This window comes from Acipenser ruthenus, chromosome 22 (genome assembly GCF_902713425.1).
Source record: "Acipenser ruthenus chromosome 22, fAciRut3.2 maternal haplotype, whole genome shotgun sequence".
NCBI lineage: Eukaryota > Metazoa > Chordata > Actinopteri > Acipenseriformes > Acipenseridae > Acipenser > Acipenser ruthenus.
The window spans coordinates 21,048,367-21,069,199 of NC_081210.1; the positions used below are offsets into that span (position 1 = coordinate 21,048,367).

Sequence of the window (20,833 nt, forward strand, 5' to 3'; positions counted from 1 at the left end):
ACTCACACTGCTGACGAGACCAAAATTGCTGAATCATCTTTCTATAATCAAAGGACCTATTTATAAATGTATAATCCAAGTCATTTACAGATTGCAGGCTGTATTCATCATATATATATATATATATATATATATATATATATATATATATATATATATATATATATATATATATAGATGTAGTTTCATAAGAATTATAGAGATGATCATGGGTTACATCCTGCTTTCTTCTGTGGAAAACAAAAATGTTCTACATAGCAGCTAGTTAACCCCAATACAAATAAATTACTTTGAATAAACAGCCTTTGTAGGTGAGCTCACATAGATCCCTGAGCACTGTGTGAGAGGAAACTGGTATTTCTTGTCCCCTGTTGAAGATTTCAGTGATTTGGGCCACTTTAGCACACCTGCCAGCATGCCTATGACAACACCTGCACATGTCTGTGGCCTTTATCTGTCATGACCGGCTTGACATCCTTTTTTTCTCCCGGGATGGATTTCTGCAAGCGTTGCCATTTTGGTATCACCCAGGAGACTATCTTGATAGACACATTGGTCAATACTGCTGCAGAGCGCAGGGACAAGCAGGCTGCATGGGCACCCACTACATCATGCCTTATGCCAAGTCACAGAGACCTTTATGCTTTCCCATGCTTGTTGCTGAGTAGTTGCACACAACTCTCATCTTGCTTATATAGGTCATGTGACCTCATAAATATACATTAAGGGCTTAATTTTTAAAACTTGACACCTGGGGTGTCATTTGCTATAGAATGGGGGGGGGGGGGGAGGGGTATTCATTGTCCCACTCAGATGATCTATATAACATTATGTCTTCCACTTTTTTATTCACAAATGAATAAAATATGTTTTCCTTTTCTAATCTATAACCTATCAAGTAGCATCATTCATACTATTTGGGACAGAGAGTGTTCAATGCTGACACAGCTTTATGTTCATATCTGTTTTTTTTTGTTTTTTTTTAATGCTGTCTCAATCCTAAAATTGTAGGTGATGCAAAACCTTTGGCCATCACTGTACATTGTGAATCTAAATCAGGCCAAATTGCATTTTTGTATGTGTCGCTTACAGGATTTCAGAGATTGAGGCTAGACACTTGACACTTGCTACACAAAAGGAAAGCAAAGGCAACAACGCAACCAGGAACTTCAACCCATTTAATGGATGATATTAACAATAATAATGTCACAATATTTGTAACAGAAAATCTTTCTCTTTGTTTAAATTATATTTTATTTAATGGAGATACAACATTGCTTTGTATTTATCCTTCAATAGGAGTTTCTTAAGAACATTAGCACTCATACAACATTATTAAGAACAAAACTGTATGCCACACTTAGAATCATAAGAACAATAAGTTACACCTGCCATGCTATCGTATGAAAATTTAAATTAAATAACATGTTCAGTCTTTCTGTAAAAGTACAATGGATTCATGTACCGGTATCAACAAATACAGTTTATCAGTTTAAGCAATTCAAAATACACAAAAATAACATTAAACTGAAAAAAAGTTAAAAGGTAGAGAAAATGCAATAAACAAAATATTTTACATCAAAAGCCATGCATTCCGTCACTTTTTTAACCAGTTGTCAAAATGCATTTGCTTTTTGAAACTTAACATGAAAAAATATAGATTTATGTGGCACTGCTAAAATACAAAGTAAAGGATTGTTAATAATACCGCTGTATAAACCAACTGTTTATCCAGATGAATAAATATTTATACATGATCGAATCACAAAAAAACCATTTCAACAGCAAGGAATAACACATTATTTTATTCTCCAATTCCACTGGTTCATTTAGTACTCCAGTGGCTGTACAGCACTGTCTCATTTTTTTAAATATTCTGACATCCACTTGTAGGTCCTGGAATTCTTACTGTATCAAATATACCCTGTGAAAAATGATTTTTCAAAAGCTATGAATGCAGATGTAAACGATTCAGTTCATGAACAGGTCAGGATAAACATGTTTGCTTTGAAACCTGGAGCAATAGTAGACCACGAGAAAGAGGATTGTTTGAATAGTTGCCACAGTACGCAACAGGAATGGTATTGAGGTAATGTGACACACCATATGTATTTACCATGGTACCACAGTTGGTTGGTAAAAACAAACTCAGCAAAGCTGTTAGATGGTTACACTTCTTGGTCAACATTGTTTTGTGAAACTAAAACAAACCAGTAATGTTTAGAGATGTGTGAAATGTACACAGTTAAATTGAAATTACAATAGGAACAAACATGATCAATTAAATGTCAATGGTACCTAATAAAATGGGATTTTTGACCTATTCCCTGTACATTTGCCTTTTGCTTTCTCTTACTTGTATCTATTTAAAAGGACATTTCTGTTTGGTTTTCCAATTGTCATTCTAATTTGATGTTGCCTTAATCGTTTGCTTCACAACGATGCCCCAGCTGGCTTTCTCTCTTAAAAAGTGTAAACTTTAGCACATCTACACAACTGAAGAGTTACTTTGCAACCGTTTATTTGTAAATTTTACCATTTTAATTTAAAAAAGCTAACAAGAGTTAAAATGAATACCTTTGTTCTTGTTTTCATGAATGACCGCACACACATTAAAGAGGAAAATGTTTACATTTCATATACTGGTACCGTTTTTTAGGCAGAAAGGTATATGAAAGATACAGCTGTAATGAGTTCAGAAAACAATGTGAACGATAAGTCTTTCAGTGATTAATTCTTATGCCTAATTAAACCCCCCTTTTCCATCAGTAGAACACATTTAATTGAACGTGTAACACTTCTCTATTTACTGTGCTTGATTTCTGCTTACCTACACCGACAACAAACTCAAACAAATTAAAAACAAACAGCAGTCAACAGTGGTTAGTGGTAGAATCATACAGCCATCTTCCCCCTCCTTTGGTTCTCTCAATAGATAGATAGACATTCTAGGTGGTTCAGGCGTCAGTCACAGCTACCTCTCTGTGTCTCTAATGCAGATGTGCTGAAAAGGGTGGTGTAAAGCAACTCTTTTGTCATTTTAAAAGAAACAGATTAAGCAATAAAACACAAAAGGGAGTTGCTTTGAGGTAATGCTCCAGGATGACTCTCTCATGAGGAACCCCCTCCCAGAGATCCTTATGATTAATAATTAAAACCATATCTTGGTAAAGTGGATAGATCTGTTTTTTTTTTCTTTGCTAATGTTTTGTATGTACTTGAAACTTAAATGTACTTAAAATGATGGTCCAGAGCCCCTGATCTTTCAGTGTATAACCGTACCCAATGTATGGGAATAACAAAATTGATGTGCCGAAGATGTCTGAAATATTTCATACGTGTGTTAAACATACAATTATAATTATAATTTCACACAGCAATAAAAAATAAGAAAATGCTACCTCTGTGGTATAAAGTGTTGTTGTAGACTTGAGAACAGGTGAGCAATCAGATCTGCTCCTAACTGGGACACTCCTGCTGAGTAACCAATTATTGACCTAAAGACTTAAGTGTGAACTCTAGCTATGCTATTATGCTCTCATTTTGTGAACCGATCATTTTATTGTGACCCTCAATGAGGGCCGTTCTGAACCCATGAGCTAGGAGTGTGCCAGGTTACTGCTAATTTCTAACCCTGGTTTGGTCATCACTTCATTCACGGAAGGCAACTAATATCATCTGAGGCCATTCAGTAAAGTAAAGCTGCATCCACACTGGACAGAGCGACGCGAGCGAACTCGCTGAATGTCAATCCACACCAGACGCGACTTGGAAACGATCCAAAAGACTTGAAATAAATACATGACCCCGCCCATGCATTCCCATTGGACATACTAGAGATGGGCTGCCCCATTACAAAACAGGTCTTGTTTGGTTACCACACTGTCATTTTTAAAAGCCAGCAAAAAAGTGCACATTTTTTATTTAAATGCTGGATATGTAGACTGCATGTATGGTCTGGTTTATTTGTGCTTATTAATAAACCTATTTTTATGCAACTTGCATAATCGGAAAGTCTTGTGGTGCTAAATACACCACCTGCAAGCCACCCAGGCACTGTCTTTCTTCTGGATGTCTTTGTAGTCGTTCAATTTGCAATCATATAATAATTGATACTGCTGCACCTCATAAATTAACTTTTCGTCGTCCAGGATTAACTTGTTTTGAGGCGTGTGTTTGACGTGTGTCAAGGGTGTTAACTTTGCTTCTGATTGGTCAGTTTCATTCCAGTCACATGACGAAAAATAAATAAATAGAAACAGGTTCTATTTTAGCAATGCAAAAATTTTCTCAAAGCGACGTCGCTCGCTGCTGGTGTGGATACTCCCATTTGACTGCAGTGACTTCTAAAGTATTCGCATCCAGTGTGGATACAGCTTAAAAGCAGTTTATGTTACTGTCTACCTTTAATTCTAGAGGGATTCTTACATTTGGGGACCGGGGATTGTAACTGCACAATGCCTTATTTTCTGTCAAGTCACATTTTCTACACGCCTTATTATATACAGTAGAATAGCATTTCTTATCGTTTAGATATTTATATGAACAAAGAAATCTGATTCCTCAAGTTGCTAAACAGGATTCTAGGATTAATGAGTTTGAAAATACTTGATCTCTTCAGAGACCGTATCGATGACAAACTGCTTGTAAACACCAGCGAGGCATCGTTTTATATACCACGGTGACTTTGGGCATGGTGCACTTTTGAAAGAATTCATAAGGAGCATGCTAAGGTCAGTTGAACGTTCTCAGTCTGTCACACAAGGCAAACAGGTTGTTCATTTTGAACAGCATGTACAGGGCATGTATAACACTCAATACCAGCTTGCAGGAGGCCAGGCGCACAGGTTACTATCTCACAGCCCAGTCGTGTGCCGCTTTCAACAGGTGGTGGCCAGGGATTGGTGTATAGGGGGTTGGAAGCAGCGCACATGCTCCACGGTTGAACTGTCCGTTTCCACTGCCTTCATGTACTTGTTTAAAATGGCAAAGATCTCGTTGTTTAAAATCTGGTACTTTCGGATCCTGTCAGCCATTTTCTTCAGGGGCTACATGATGAAAACAAATTAAAAAAACAGGAAGAAAATGCAGTTGAGAAGTAGTAGTAGTAGTAATAATAATAATAATAATAATAATAATAATAATAATAATAATAATAATAATAATAATTAATAATAATTTCAAAACTGGACTCGAAACAGCCATTTATAAATGTTGTTATAAGAACTAATATGAATGATTGATTTTTTTCTATACTTCAAGCAGCGTTCTTATCTCAATGGGTGATAACAGGCATTACAAGCAACAAGGATAAAAGAAGTACAATGACTTTTGGAAGCAACATTCCATTCTCTCTGACACATGAACCTGATTAGGTTAGGATCCTATCCGAGAGTCAGTTTCTCCACATACCACATTTTTGATTATCTCATCTTTCCCATCCTGCCTCTGGACTTTCAGGAGGTGGTAGCAGAAATCAAAGAGGTCAAAGCGACGCTGCTGTCCCAGCAAGACAATGATGGAACAGCCAGCCCAGTTCAACCCATCCCCAAAACACTGCCTGTGAGAAAACACACAATCACACAGCATCAGCACAGGCATGAGAGTGGAAGCAGTGCGATACAGAGTGATACCAGTGTAATACCAGTGTATCAGAACATGGTACAACCCTTAGCAGATCACAGCATTACCAGCAAGACGTATCTGCTAATTATAGAGGACTGTAGTGGATGTGCTTTCAGTATTTATTTTATTGTGATACCATTGGTAGGTCGAAATATGAAAATATGTTATACTACCCCGCCTAAACATTGACTTTTAAAGACTTAGTGAATGGAGTAAACACTGAGTACATGCACTGGTAAATGAGCAAGGTAAACTACTAATCCCCTTGTAGCAGTCTTTGTACAGACATTTGTGTTGCCACTTCAGTATAGGTAAATAAAAAGAGAAATGTCTAAACATTTAAATTAGGGGAATTTCACAAATTATTATTTTTTTTTCTCTTAAAGAAGAAATGTACAATTTAGGAATAAACAGGAGCACATGAGATAAATCCTTGAGTACATGAGTCATTTCTCCCACTCTGACTTTCTAAGTGTTTTTGGTAGTGTTGGATTTTTTTTTACCAGCAAAATAAACGTGAAGTCCAGCTGGCAAATGTTTTGGCTAATGCCTTCTGTGTTTAAATTGATAGGTTGCATTCATATCTGTTTTTGTGTTGATTGGACTTTGCAGTGTCAAAACATCCCAAACACTCACTATATAGAACTATAGAAACTACATTTAGTAGACAATTGTTTTAGGTCTTCACAGGTGTAATTGCTTTGCAAATGTCACGTTTTCACAATAGATGAACAGGTGGCACTTGACCCCCATTGTTCTGGGAACTTGTCCATACTTGAAGGGGAGGTCATATACAGTAGGTCAAAGCAGGAAAATGGAGGTAATACTAAATAAAGTTTAAAAAAGTCATTCCAGCTCAAGTGTACCAATGGGGTTTGTCTACTAGATTTAGTTTCTATAGTTTTAAATCACAATTAATGAGTGTTTGGGAGGCAAGGTGTGATATGACAAGTTCTACTTAGCAAACACTGTAAACAGACAGATACTGCATTATAACGAATAAAAATGAAGTGTAAACGAGTGTACATGAATGAATGATTTGAAATGCGGACAATACTCACTCAGCAGTAAACTCATTGGTCCCCACTGGGATGCAGTAGACAAACTGCATTGCGCTCCAGAGCCGATGGAACTCCAGACACTCATCCACGTGCATCACTCCGTTGGTGGGAGGAGGCCCTCTCCACACTGCATCCTGCAGGTAACTACGGATTCGGGTCAGGATCACCTCGAACATCGAGAGGCCGCAGCAGAGGCGCTCCTTGGTCAGCAGGTCCCCTTCCCTAGCAATGGCGATTTGCTAAAATAAACCAAAAATAAAACGCAGGGTTTGGACAAACTATTAGAAACACCTGCCGCAGCATAGCCAATGGGGTGTCGGGCCCCCTGCGACTGACCGGTGTTGCACTGAACGCTGAATCATTACAGTCATTATTGCAGAAATACATTTTTTGAAAAGCAATTTTCCCACCAATTGGCGCTAATGGAGTGAACAGGCAGTATCCCTCCCCCAGTCCATCACACTCCTAGAACATCATTTTGGGTATGACTGCTTCTGTGAATAAGCTATCTCGTTAATTGACTATTCAGGGACACCAGCAATATTCTGTAAGAAACTCAGCAGGGTCAGTTGAATAGCTTTTGAGTCACTGTACATAATGTACCAACTCTATACAGCTTGATCTGCCACAGTGTCATTTTTTAATCAGATCGTCACGAAACAGGCCACTGTAGGTTGTTTCTCCCTTTATATGGGAATTAAGCAGACAGTAAAATACACAAAGAAGCTGCATCATGTCTCATAATCAAGCAGGCCATAAATTATTATTATTATTATTATTATTTATTTCTTAGCAGACGCCCTTATCCAGGGCGACTTACAATTGTTACATGATTTCACATTGTACAGATATCACATTATTTATTTTTTTTACATACAATTACCCATTTATACAGTTGGGTTTTTACTGGAGCAATCTAGGTAAAGTACCTTGCTCAAGGGTACAACAGCAGTGTCCCCCACTGGGGATTGAACCCACAACCCTCCGGTCAAGAGTCCAGAGCCCTAACCACTACTCCACACTGCTGCCCATAAAGCAGTCGAAGCAAAGATTAATTTGGTTTGAAATGGGTTTTATAGTGAGTGCTAGACTAGTCTATACCCAAGACTGCATCACAACCTGGAAAATCAACGTACATCCTTTTTGCTACGTCCCAAACCTAGCCTTGTCCTGTAAGCCTAAATGTGTGTCTCTCTCAGATACACTCTAAGCCCTTTATCTGGTGACAGATTGTGGCAAAGAAGTGGTATTTTATTTGAAATTACAGGTTGTTAAAGTATTTAAAGCCAGGGTCGTCGTCTTCTTCTTCTTCTTCTTCTTCTTCTTCTTCTTCTTCTTCTTCTTCTTCTTCTTCTTCTTCTTCTAATAATAATAATAATAATAATAATAATAATAATAATAATAATAATGATAATAATCTTACATCATCCACCGTGTAAAAATACAATTTTGTATGTATTTTTGTACTGGATAATTGGATAAGCAGATCTCTACGTATATGTTAAACCATGACATACATACAGATGCACATACGCACACACGGGTGCCTCCACTATATCTCTTTAGCCTGGTATATATTATGCATCACCTGTGAGGGATAATAATGAATGGAGTAGATGGCTTGAAATATATCAAGCACAAGCCTGAAGAACTCATGCATCATCATGTGACACGGTGAAGGTGTGTAAAAGGGGTGAAGTGTGGTCTCTTGTCTTTGGCAAACAAACACTTTTTGCTTTTGTTTTTGTGCATTGTATTTTGCTTTGTGTTTTAATTTAGTCTCTCGTAGGAAAGCGAATCATTGTGAGTAAATCAAACGTCCACCGGACGAGTGAAAGAATACCTGGACTCTGTTGTTTTTCCCATCTCTCAGCATCTCCACCCCTGTACCGCTTACACATCATATAACTTATTATTATATAACTGACGACAGGCAGCCCATTGAATCAACAAACAGTGAAATACAAAACCTTTTCCCACTCTAGTGTTGACCAGGAACAGCTACAATATATAATTCTGAAACCTACATGATACCCTTGAACAATAGGAGTCTCTCAGGGCCATTATAAGCCATTAGCACCTTGTTGTCATATCATTATTCCCCTAGCAATAGAAGAGACAGTGATCTCTCATCATTTATAATATATACAACTTCAAATCTATGAATGATTATTATTCATATCCAGTACACCAAGGAAGGGTTTACTACCCCACCATTGATTTCAAATGAAAACTGGAGAAGATGTAATTGGACAAATGTAGTATTTATTAAATCCACTAGGGGTAGAATGATGCAGGGGGGCAAGAGATAGACACGTTTCTGCCAGATCTATTAAGGTTGCATCTGAGGTTTTAAAATTCTGATATAAGGACTGAAACACTATATGACAGTATACCTGGTTGCTCTTTAAGATTACTGGTTGCAGGTGAGGGGAGCCTCCTGTATTTTAGAATTGTAACATCATTGGAATTAAAGTGTTGCAGAACACCCTGCAGTGTTTACAAGACATGCATTAGTTTACCGTATCCCGTGTTGTAACACAGCAATATGTTTTTCAATAAAATCCCAATTTGTTTTCATATGTTATGGGCCATGAATTTGACTTTGAATTTCTGTCTTTATTATGAGCAGTAGCCTGCTATGCTCTTTCAGTGTTTATAGGATAAACACTGGTATAAGCTCTTTTGATTTGGAGGTGCTTTATCTGTGTTTACCAGTTTAAGCATAAAACAGAAACCCTAGTCACAAACCGGCTGGGGAATAAAACCATTTCTTAACTTAATGAAGAGGATTTGTCCGAGGCAGCTCCTAATGTATCCAGATCATGCTCTCTCCTGTGACAACACAGCAACTCTCATTGTATCACTGCAGTACATACAACACTGGATACAGCAAGTGCAATGCGTTTCTTGGAAACAAAACTGAGTGTGGGGTTAGCGTTTCTATATTTACTCATGGAGGAGTAGTCAGTATGATAAAGCCTCACTCCCTCACGGCTTAGCAGTTGCTGGGTTTGTAACTGGCAGAATAAACACGCTATTCCACATTCTCCAAACGTCCTGCGGGCATCAAGTCAAGTGAAACAGGAATGCTAGGGTATGATAAACAGGGCATCAAGTTTCAACAGAGGATGCCAAACAGAAACTTAATTCAACTGCACGTATAACACAATACCTCTGATATTACAGCTACAAAGGGGTGGGTTATGATGTAATGTATGAGTCACAGTTAGTAGGTAATGTGCAAAGGGCAGCAGTGTGGAGTAGTGATTAGGGCTCTGGACACTTGACCGGAGGGTCGTGGGTTCAATCCCAGGTGGGGACACTGCTGCTGTATCCTTGAGCAAGGTACTTTACCTAGATTGCTCCAGTAAAAACCCAACTGTATAAATGGCTAATTGTATGTAAAAATAATGTGTAAAAAATAATGTAAGTGTATGTAAAAACAATGTGATATATTGTAACAATTGTAAGTCGCCCTGGATAAGGGCGTCTGCTAAGAAATAAATAATAATAATAATAATAATAATAATAATGTATTGTGCAGTGCTCTGTATTCTACATGATTCAAATATGAAATCTGCTAAATAAATAGTTCCTTCTCATTAGCTGCAGAAACAACTCATAATGGACAAACTCAGGTGAGACTGTTTTCTCTTATTGTGATATGTAAGTGCATCCAGGTCAGTTCAATCCAGAGAAACTTGGATGGAAGCATCAGTAACAAGCTACTTCCGGGGCATTGATACGCACATTGTGTACTTGCATCTGTCACCCAGGTCAACCCTGCTTTATCAAAAGCAGTGTGAAATTGCGTTCCCGACCCGCATGACACCGGATCCTGACCCGAGCAAGTTCGGGCCCGGGTAGAGCATGCCAGTGTGAAAGAGGTTTTAGCAGGGATCTGATCTCTCTTGGTTGTTTCAATAATGCATCTAAATAGGAGGGTTTTGAAACTCATGACTGGGTGCAGGATAATGATCTAACCAACTTACTTTGTGAAAACAGGACTTGTAGGGATTAAATCAAGCTTTGCACATGTTGTGAACTGTAACAATAACAGGTAACTCTATATAAACTAAGGTTAATCCACCAAAATAGTGGCATGCCAAAGAAGCCATCACCAACAGCATCTGAAAGTGAGTTTATAATCACTACTGCCCCTACTGGCAACATTACTTTACTACAGGTACTGCAGACTCCTTACCTGAGGGGTCCCGAGCCTCTCAATCAGAGGAACCAGATGAAGCGGTGCATACTTGGCCTCTAGTCTTTTCATCCGGACTTCTAAACGCTCTCCCTCTGTTCAAAGAAAAGAATTAGGAGTATTCCCACACTCATTCCCCCCAGTCAAACAGTACAGTGTCAAGCTGTTCTCCTCAGTTATAGGGTAAGGTGTGCCTTTACAGTATTCTGCACACTCATGTATGTATAATTGAATCACTTCCTATGCTTGAGCACTAACCCATTTATATTAAAGTTATTTACACTCCTCCGGACAGCTGAATATCGAGTTTTGCACAACTGCATATTATTCAGCTCTTCATGGCCTATGGGGAAAATGTACTACCATAAAAGGGTTCATTTTTCATGTATGACAACCACAATCAAACTTGACCGAGAGAATCGCAGAATACAGTATCCAGAAACCAAAAATTCACATGAACACTACATTTGAGTCATATCAGGTCACAGGTCAAAGTGAAGAGTACTGTAGTTTCCATAACATTGAAAACAGAAAGTCTGCATGTCACAGTTATAGTTATTTAGATAGGAGCCTTACTTGCAGTTGACCAATCATTTTAGCTGAATATAAATTTCTATTAAAAACAGTTATTCTACTTTATAAAGCTTAGTCAATATTGAATGGCATGGTGGGGTTTATTAATAACCTCAATACCTGCATGTTGATCAATGCCTTTTAGTTATAAACGGTTAAAAAAATAAAGAGAGAAGTAAAACATGAAACACAATTAAATTTACCTTTTATGTAGACTCTGGGCAGGATGTTTTGAAATGGTGCTGCGTGAAGTAAATCACAAACTTCTTCCTGGGACTAGAAAAAGAAGACTGTATTTAAACTGCACCATCACTATTACTACTTAGTGTCTTAGTCAATGGGGTCTATCTCAATAATGGCAGATCAAATACCACCACCCTTCACCTCTATATTAAGCCAGCTAAGGTTTTCACAGGGGTGATTTTTTGATCCACTTAATAAAATCTACAATCAATATACAGTATATAATGAAATGAGGTTCACAGAAAATCGAGGTTGTAAATTTTAGTGTGGTTTATTAAAATGAGACCCCAATGACTTCCAAGAATTGCACGCCAAGAAAAAACACACATCTATTAAAAAAAAAAAAATGAAACAAACAAAAAAATAATCTTTTAGAGCATGTAGCTTAACAGTTTTTACTATTCTCTCTCACTGTCCTGGAAATAAACCTGAGGATGCTACTGATAACTATTGACCCAGTCTTATTCACCACTCACCAGCCTAGCTGAAAGAGTCTGCAACATCTAACAACGTAAAAAAAAGCCAGCTATACAGAAATATCAACACCCATACCCACTCAAGTAAAAGGGCAGTAAAACATGTTAAAATGTAATTCAAAGCTACTTCTTTAAAAACGCAAGCACCTTCAACACAATATAACCATGCACTACAGCCCAAACATCTGGAGACAGCAAAAATACCCCCTACATTCACCAGATATTAATTATTCCAAGTGGAGTTAGTCATAAATATTAAAAGGACACATTTTAAGATTGCATTTCTTAGTGGATATAGTAGCCCATAACAACACCTAATCCAATCAATTAGACTTTTTCAAATAGTTTACAATAATTTCCATTACATGTTCAAGTTAAATGGCTCAGCAATTTTGCCATGTTTGAATGTCTCCAACACACCAGCAAGCCCCATTGCTCTTTTAACATGTTGTAACACTGTTTACTTTGAGGAATATTTTAAGGATTGCTTTCTAAAGAGTCTTCGTAAACATTCTCTTGGGTCAGAAGATTCAAATGTCATTCAAGTGCTTTTTTTTCTTAAATTCCCCTTACTATTTTATGGCGTTTGCAATCATTCAGGCAGGTTCTGTGTTCGGTCGCTCCCTTATTGAGTTATTACAATAATTACAAATATTTTCTCTAAATCTGCCTCTACCTCGTTTAGAGCTTGCTTTGAGTTGAAAGGTTACATTGTCACATGACTTAAATGGGATGAGGAAAGCCGTTAGTCCCAGCATTTAGAATTCTCCAGGCAAGCTTATAACCAGGTAAAGGGAGATGTAGAGAAAACTGGTAAAAACTCAATATTCGAGCAACAGAACTCCAAACAACAACAATTATTGCAAACACTATGAAATAGTAAGAGAAATCCAAACAACTGCTCTCCGAAACACGATAATACACTTATAACTCCATTATTCGGAATGGGCCAACATTTCAAAATATGTAGGTATGAATGTTTATAAAATTGTATTCATTTCATGTAACCATTTTACTCAATAGTTGTTTTTTTTATGGATACAGAAACATGTAAACTGTTTGAATTTGTGTTCTGAAAGTTTGTGAGAACAGCTTGACTGATAAGAGTCAGAAACTGCCTGGCAAAACTCGGCACTAGGTGGCGCTGCAGTGCGTAAAGTCACCATCTATTGAGAGGCAAGGGAAGCAGATTTGAAACCTTTGTCTAATACAGGTATTACATTGGTTGTAATATTTCAATAATAAAAGAGAGTAATGAGTTCTCAGTCTACATGATTATCAGTGGAGTTATTTGTTAAACAAAATAAAACAAACCTAAACAAAGGAATAAACGATGTGGAGGAGGGTTTAAAATGTAAAATGAGAAACTTAATTCATCACAATCCTTTTTATCGATACAATTCTAATTGTCAATTTCCAAAGTGTTGTTTTAAAGAAAATAATGAGAAAAATAATTTTCTAATGGTTAAAGGGCTGCCTCGCCTCAGCTCGGGATGCATAACTCCAATCTCAGTCACCTATCACACGGTAGAGTCTTCATCAACTGGTACTATCGCTTGAATAAGCAACTGAGATGGGCAGGAGTCCCTCCCAGAACATTTCATTTTGTAACAGTTCCACTTCTTTTCATAGAATGGTACAAACTGCACACTGGAGAGCTTTGATAAAATGAGACAATTTAATTTATAGACGAGATGACCCAGAAATCTTCCTTTCAGGGTTGCATTGTTTTTTTTTATGTTTTTTTTTTTTTTTTTTTTTTTTTTTTTTAATGAGTGCTTATCTGCAGAATCTATTTTCACACTATCAAATACCAATTATAAATCATGCAATTAAAGCCTTATTAAAAGAACAATAGGTATTAATAATGTGTCATTTTTTAAGAACCTTTTGTACACAATAAACCACTGCAAGACAAAATAAAAGCAAAGAAGATACAGCCTGTAATACAAGAAATGTTTGCAGGGACAAAATATTCAGTTTTCAAAATCGGTTAAATTAATTTGTACAGCAAGGTGCTTTTGTTAATACCTTTTGTTAATACCTAATACTGAAGATGGATGCAGACAGACATTGTATGTCTTACATCAATCTACCAAGACTTATTCCTCTACACAAAGAACATGCAGTCAATTGTTATTCTATTTGGTAAAGTGGAAATGAATGTTATAGGTTCAAGGGCCTTAATCACAAAACTGCAAGGACTGATTTAAGGAAAGTATTTTTAAAGCACCTTTTGATCAATTCAATCAAGCTAGCAGTTCATAAAACCTTGTTCTGTTTTAGAGATATGCTATTAGGTTATTCTTAGGGCTCCTGTTTTTCATTTTATTTTTCGGTGTTTCTTTTTTTTGTTTGTTTTAGCTATTTTCATGTTTTATGTAAATCATTTTTTTTCCGGGGCTTTCGATTTTTATATACTGTATGAAATTAGTGTTTTCGGTTACTTTCCAAAATGCTTGAGTGTTTTTTTTTCTGTCAAAATGTGTATAGTAGTAACTTGACAGTACTTGCACACTTAAGTTGTACCTTCTTTCCTTTGCTGTCTTCCACAACAAAATCCTTATGGTAACGGGCACATTCTTCAGGGGTTTTTGTGTGTAGGCACTTTTTTTTTTTTACATTTCTGTTTTAAATCCTCCATATCTTAACTGTAATACAGCTTTAAATCCTGCAAACAAGCCGCAATTCCAAATTGTAATCTTGTTTTAAATCTCGCAAGCAGAGTCTCCAATAGCAATGTAGGAATGTGCTGTCACTCAGTAGCTGGGGTGGGTTTAAAGTATTCAGAACGAATCAATGATAGATACAAGTCAAGAAGGCGGGACAGTGCCCAGCTTCACTGGGAAATGTAGCAGTAGTAGTTGGTTTTTAATGGAAAAGGGGTGGTCAGCGTGCATTGATTAACCATTTCCACTGTTTTTCTGGTGGTTTCCAGTGTTTATTGACTATACACTGATTTTTTTTTTTTTGTATTGGGGGGGGGGAGGGGGGGAGGCTGTATCGTTTTTTATCGGTTAAGACCGAAAATCAGAAGCCCTAGTTATTCTCAATTTTAAAAGCCCAGTTTATTCTAAGAGTACATTAAACACTTCAAAAAAGTCCTTAACATTTTGTTAGTCTGGCCAAATGTTAGTAATACACAAATTCAGAAATGACTGATAAACAAATGTCTATCTATTAAAACAAAAACATGTAGTGCATGCAGTGCCCTCTAGACTCTAGAAATCAAGACATTTGAATTATTATCATGTAGTTTTTACAGTACCAATTTTAGGGCCAATGTTAATTTGAAGCCTTGAAAAACAGCTTTACAGCAAATTGACCTATGACCATTCTATAATTCAGCTTTATCAAGTATAAAGACTCTATATTTAGAATCGAATAATATTGCATATTAATCAAAGTAAACGGCCAAATTATTTCACAATGTAGTCTACTTGTAGTTAATCAGTAAATCAGTGTAAAAGGGGCTCCAAACAAAAACACTGTTTCCGTGACAACAGTACTGAAAAATAAATGAAAAAAAAGAAGCTACAAGTGCTTTTTGTTACCATGGAAATTAACTAATACCTTACCACCTTTGATGTTGCCAGCATGTAAAAAAAACAAAACAAAAGAGAAGGTTTAGTTGCAGGGAAAAAAAAAAAGTGAGAATTGTATACACCAGATCAGAATGATTAATTTTCTACTACCTGTATGGTAATCTAGGTTCAGCATATAGTACGCACTACAATAAATATCATTCCCACTGAACACTTCAGACATACCCGAGTGTACTTGCACATTTAATAACAGCAACTAAACAAGGCACTCAGACAAGAGGCTGTTTCCTGTATGCATTTGTTTTTCTCAATTTGTTTTGCTTTCCTGTATAAATACTTAACATTGTACATAACAAACAAGCACAAGATGAACTACTTTATCAATTACTTGGCAAAACAAAGTTTTTATTTCATGTTTTATGATTTTTTGCAATCAATGAGCTTTGACTAGGAGTTCAGGAGCGGCTGTTTGGTTCTTGTTGTCTGCCATGGACATATAGAATGTCTTTTCAGTTGGGGGGGCTGCCCTGCTAAGTGGCTGTCACCGCCCAGCTGAAAAACCTTGAGCCACCCGTTTTGCAGATGCTACTGTGCCTTTAACGATAAGGACTGAGTGCGCTGCTAGTGGACTAGATCACTTATGTGCACTGTGTGAAAAAAATATTAAAGGGTTAAAGGGGTGGGTTTTCTGTTTGAAGCACTTTGAGAGGCTGAGGGGGGGGGGGGGTGCAAATAAAAATAAACACCTCTATACTACAATGAACAGTATCAAAATGAAAAGGTAAACCCTGGCAGATCTGGAACCATGTAGTTTGCAATGCATGGAAATGGACATCTTTTCAACTGTGGAAGTATAGAAAGGTTTTTTCATAACAGAATTGGACAGCATTCCTAAAACTATAATGAGGGTTTCATAATACTACCTGCATAATATTTCAAATTATGACATAGCATTCATAACAAGTTCTGGGATTGAAAATTCAGCATCACGGGTGTGGCTGTGACTGATAGCCATAAAATGCTTTTATTGTACTTCTTGATTTATTAATTAATATATTTTTGGCAGGATTACAGTAACAAACATTATTACAGTGTATATTACAAAGTTATAAAGGGTTATGCAGCCAATTATACAGTGTTAATTGGCATTTATTAATATTCAACCCATAGTCTCAATATTCAACTTTTTATCCCTCATCTTAAACATATTAAATCCTTTTTACTTTCTGTTGTGCTCTCATTTTCAAATAAAATAACATTCAAATTAGGTTTTTGCATTTTCTAAACACCTGCTTACTTTTCACCAAAAATAGCACAAATTATTAACCTGAACAAGCTGGAACAGTATGCTATGCTATGGAAACTACAATGAGGAATCAGATTGCACAAGAAAGTAAAAGTAAGAACTAGAAAAACACACTTTGTATGAAATTAGTATTCATAAATCATATTTAAAATGGTCTCCAACAGTTTCCTGTTGGTGTTTAGTCTCACACTACATGTTTCAGAAAACAGGTCTTATTTGACTTCTGTAAAAGTAGCAGGAATAGTTACAGCAACTGTCCAAATACATGTAAAAATACTATTTTAATGATCTAAATACTGCTATTCTTCATAGTAATGAGTTATATTAATGCTTATTAGCTTGACCATATACAAAACACACGGAAATGGGGTTGATAAAAAAATAAAAATCAGATGCATACATTTTGGGTCCAATGTTGTTTAGATCATTGAAACAGACTCCACTGTTTCAATGATTAAACAATTATGTTTAATACACAAAGGAACCCTTTATTGTGCAATTACATGCTGCATCAGGCTTGTGTTAAACTCGGTATTCCCATCATGTTCATGAAACGGATGGAGGCAGTGTGCTCACCTGGTCTTGTAACCACTGTGTGTAAAAGGATTTTTGAGATTACTCAGTCAATCCCTTTATATTGTCTCACCAGCAGAAGTGTGTCACAACTTGGCACATCAAATACATTGACCATACATTCTTTGAATTTCCCTGGGGATTTTGGCTGCATACAAGCAGAGCAGTTCGACAGCACTGGCTGTTTTGAGTGTTTCGTAATTAATATTTCTGAGCACCACTGTACATAATAAATACATGTTCTTACCAAAGCTTGCTCGATGAGGAGACAGAACAGGATGGCATTCCCCACTTCTCGAAGACTTTGGAACACATCGGTTTTCAGCTCTGCGTACTCTATGATGTCTTTGAGTTGGTGATGGAAAAACTCCAGAATACCTAGAAGACACAGGAGTGGAGATGGAATTGACGAGAAGATCGTGCTTCCTTATGATGAGTGAAGTGCAGAAACGGAAAGTAACAGCCTGGGAAAAGGTTTCAAAATGAAACTGAGCACTGGCAAATGTGGGGAAAACACCTCGGGTACAGATGGAAGATAAACACGAAACCGTCTATCATAAAGGTGTTCCTATATTTTTGTTTGTTACCAGAATCCAAAAGATTCCACTTTTTCACTGATGTTTTTGTGTTGTGGTTACTTCTGTCCCACTAGAGGAAGTATTGAGAACTAAACTGTTTTTTCTTGTCACCTGAACCCGGTTCAAACCCAGGCTTCCGGAAGTGAAAGGTATGACAGACTTGTGTAACGTTCTGTCTACGCTGTATTGCCCTCAAGTATCTTTCAGTCCAACAGACCATATTTTTGTAATTTTTACAGTTTCTGAAAGCAATTAAACCATTTTATTAGTTTTAAACTAGGAAGAAACAACTTAGTCACAGCTAAGAGCAGGTGTTCTGAGCAACTCTTGCCTTGTCCCTTGTTGGGAGAAATGGTTTCTATAATAGTGACTCATTGAAGAAACCCACTGCTCTTAACAGACTGCTGCAGCTTCAGCACAGGCTCTTACTTTAATGAAACATCACATGCTCTTCCTCAGCAGGGTTATTCACATGGAGTCTGCCTCAGGAACATGTGCATTTCAAATGCTAAGGTGCTGAGTGAATACAGATATTGTTGGTTCATATTCTATTTAAAAAAAAAACAAAACTGAGTTGCTAATTGCTTTGATGAGGTCAAAACTGTGCTCACGTAATCCGTGTACCTACCTATACACTTTACTTCAAAGCGAATGTCTTTGGGGCGGTTTCATAATGATTAGCTTTGAAGATACTTGAAAAGCTGTTCCATTTCCCCACACTATTATAGCTGCAGTAACAATTTACAATACACTGCTTTCATTGTCAGAAATGTTTGTTTCGAATACAGTTTCATTTGTGGAATGATGAGTTCCCTGTCAAGCACAGATTGGGGGGCTCTAATACCAACATGGAAGAGAAAACTGAAATGTAATTTTGGATGTTAAAAAACACTCCAGTAAGACGGATTCATATATATATTTTTCAAACTGCACTATAAGCTGGTAACCAGGCAATATGATTTAAATCTAAACAGTGAATTAGGGCCATAGTGACCTCAGACACATTGCAATACATTTAAACCACTGTGGTATACAAGATTTGTATGCAATGGACTTCCCCAAATTGAAAGGCTATTATCTTAACGCTTAGATATTTTTCATATGAATTGGTTGGATGGAGAGGGTTTACCTGGAGATCCATATTCATGTCTTGGAAGGCGACAGATTTTGGGCATCACTTCTATCAGTGTTTTCACATACTGAAGGATTGTTCCCTGCAGCTGCAATATAACAGAAAACACAGGGTTACAATGGAAGCATTACAAGGAACACAGGTTACAATGGAAGCATTACAAGGAACACAGGTTACAATTGAAGCATTACAAAGAACACAGGTTACAATGGAAGCATTACAAAGAACACAGGTTACAATTGAAGCATTATAAGGAACACAGGTTACAATGGAAGCATTACAAGGAGCACAGGTTACAATGGAAGCATTACAAGGCGCAAAAAGAGAACAAAATTAGTTTCAGGAACGAACATAAATGGGCCTGTAACATAAACGTCTAACCATTATAATATGCAGTGTTATTAAGACTAGATAACAATACAGAACAGATTTTACACGGTTATGGTTGGAAAATCACGCCATATGAAGATTCAATATAGAAGAAGAAACTATTAAAGCTGCCATATGCAGTTCAGGATGTTAAACATGTGAAGATTTAATGACTATGATAATATGTTTGGTGGCTACCTCCAATGAATCTGAGAGTGCCTTCTGACACAGCAGAGGGCCTGAGAAATACACTCTGAACTTGATTAGAGGTTGCCACGAGCACTTATAAACATACAAAAAAAAGACTGTCACATTAAAGAGAGAGGGACCTCTTCTGAAGCAAAAGCAAAGACAATATTTCAGAGAATGAATCAGCTGTAACGGTACAAAACTAGCAAGGAACAGCGACAAGTCGAAGGAAGAAGCAGTTCAATTATTGTTAGTGGTGCCTTACTATTTTTTTTTTCGTTCATTTTTTAAAATGAAAATATGCCTTTTCACAGAATGTTTTGTCGCAGCTGAATATTTCAAACTAAATGTAAAGCAAAGTGGCGAGGCATTCCCTTTGTCAATGGTACCCCACTGGTAAAAATTCCAGCAACTTCTGGTGAGCTGGTGACCAGAGTGAGAATACATATTAACTAGCCACTCCCTGGGCCCCTGAATATATATACAATCACCAACAAGGGTTACAGCAAATAGAATAATTCAATTATGCAGACAACAAACAGTGTGGAACTTTATGTGAACAGATTTAAAAAAGGACCTATTTTCTTGGACCAGCTTAACCAGCACCAAGTCTTCTCCAGCAAACCACCAGCTCTGCCCAGCACACACCAGTGCTAGTCATTGCTGGAATTTCCCTCATGGCCTCCTACAGTAAAGTCATGCATTATTACCAGGCTCTTGACAATCTTCAGCAGCTCTTCCATCACCACCGCAATCCCCTGGTACCCCAAAAGACGGCAGATCGTCTTAAAGTGAGGAGGACCCACAAAGTTCCGATAGGAGCTGTAGATGTGGGAGTAAGCAATGTTCAGGGGCTGCAAACAACAAGAGAGACAAGATCATGTTATAACAAGCAGGTAATGCTCTAGAGATTTCACATGAGCCAATAGCAGGGTCTTCATGATGTTTGAGACGAG

At 37.1% G+C, this 20,833-nt stretch overlaps 1 protein-coding gene across 1 annotated transcript in view; it reads right to left on the reverse strand.

Moving 5' to 3' along the window:
* Positions 1-1,161: 1,161 nt before the first annotated feature.
* The window catches only part of LOC117431578 (cytoplasmic FMR1-interacting protein 2), a 62,507-nt gene continuing 42,835 nt past the window's right edge, over positions 1,162-20,833 (reverse strand). Inside the window, exons 24-31 of the mRNA XM_058996110.1 lie at positions 20,588-20,731; positions 19,317-19,407; positions 17,857-17,987; positions 11,670-11,742; positions 10,894-10,988; positions 6,687-6,925; positions 5,413-5,560; positions 1,162-5,048 (exon numbers count right to left, since the gene is read on the reverse strand). Of these exons, the coding sequence (XP_058852093.1) occupies positions 4,881-5,048; positions 5,413-5,560; positions 6,687-6,925; positions 10,894-10,988; positions 11,670-11,742; positions 17,857-17,987; positions 19,317-19,407; positions 20,588-20,731 (1,089 nt within the window). The 3' untranslated portion in view covers positions 1,162-4,880. The remainder of the gene's footprint in view (positions 5,049-5,412; positions 5,561-6,686; positions 6,926-10,893; positions 10,989-11,669; positions 11,743-17,856; positions 17,988-19,316; positions 19,408-20,587; positions 20,732-20,833) is intronic.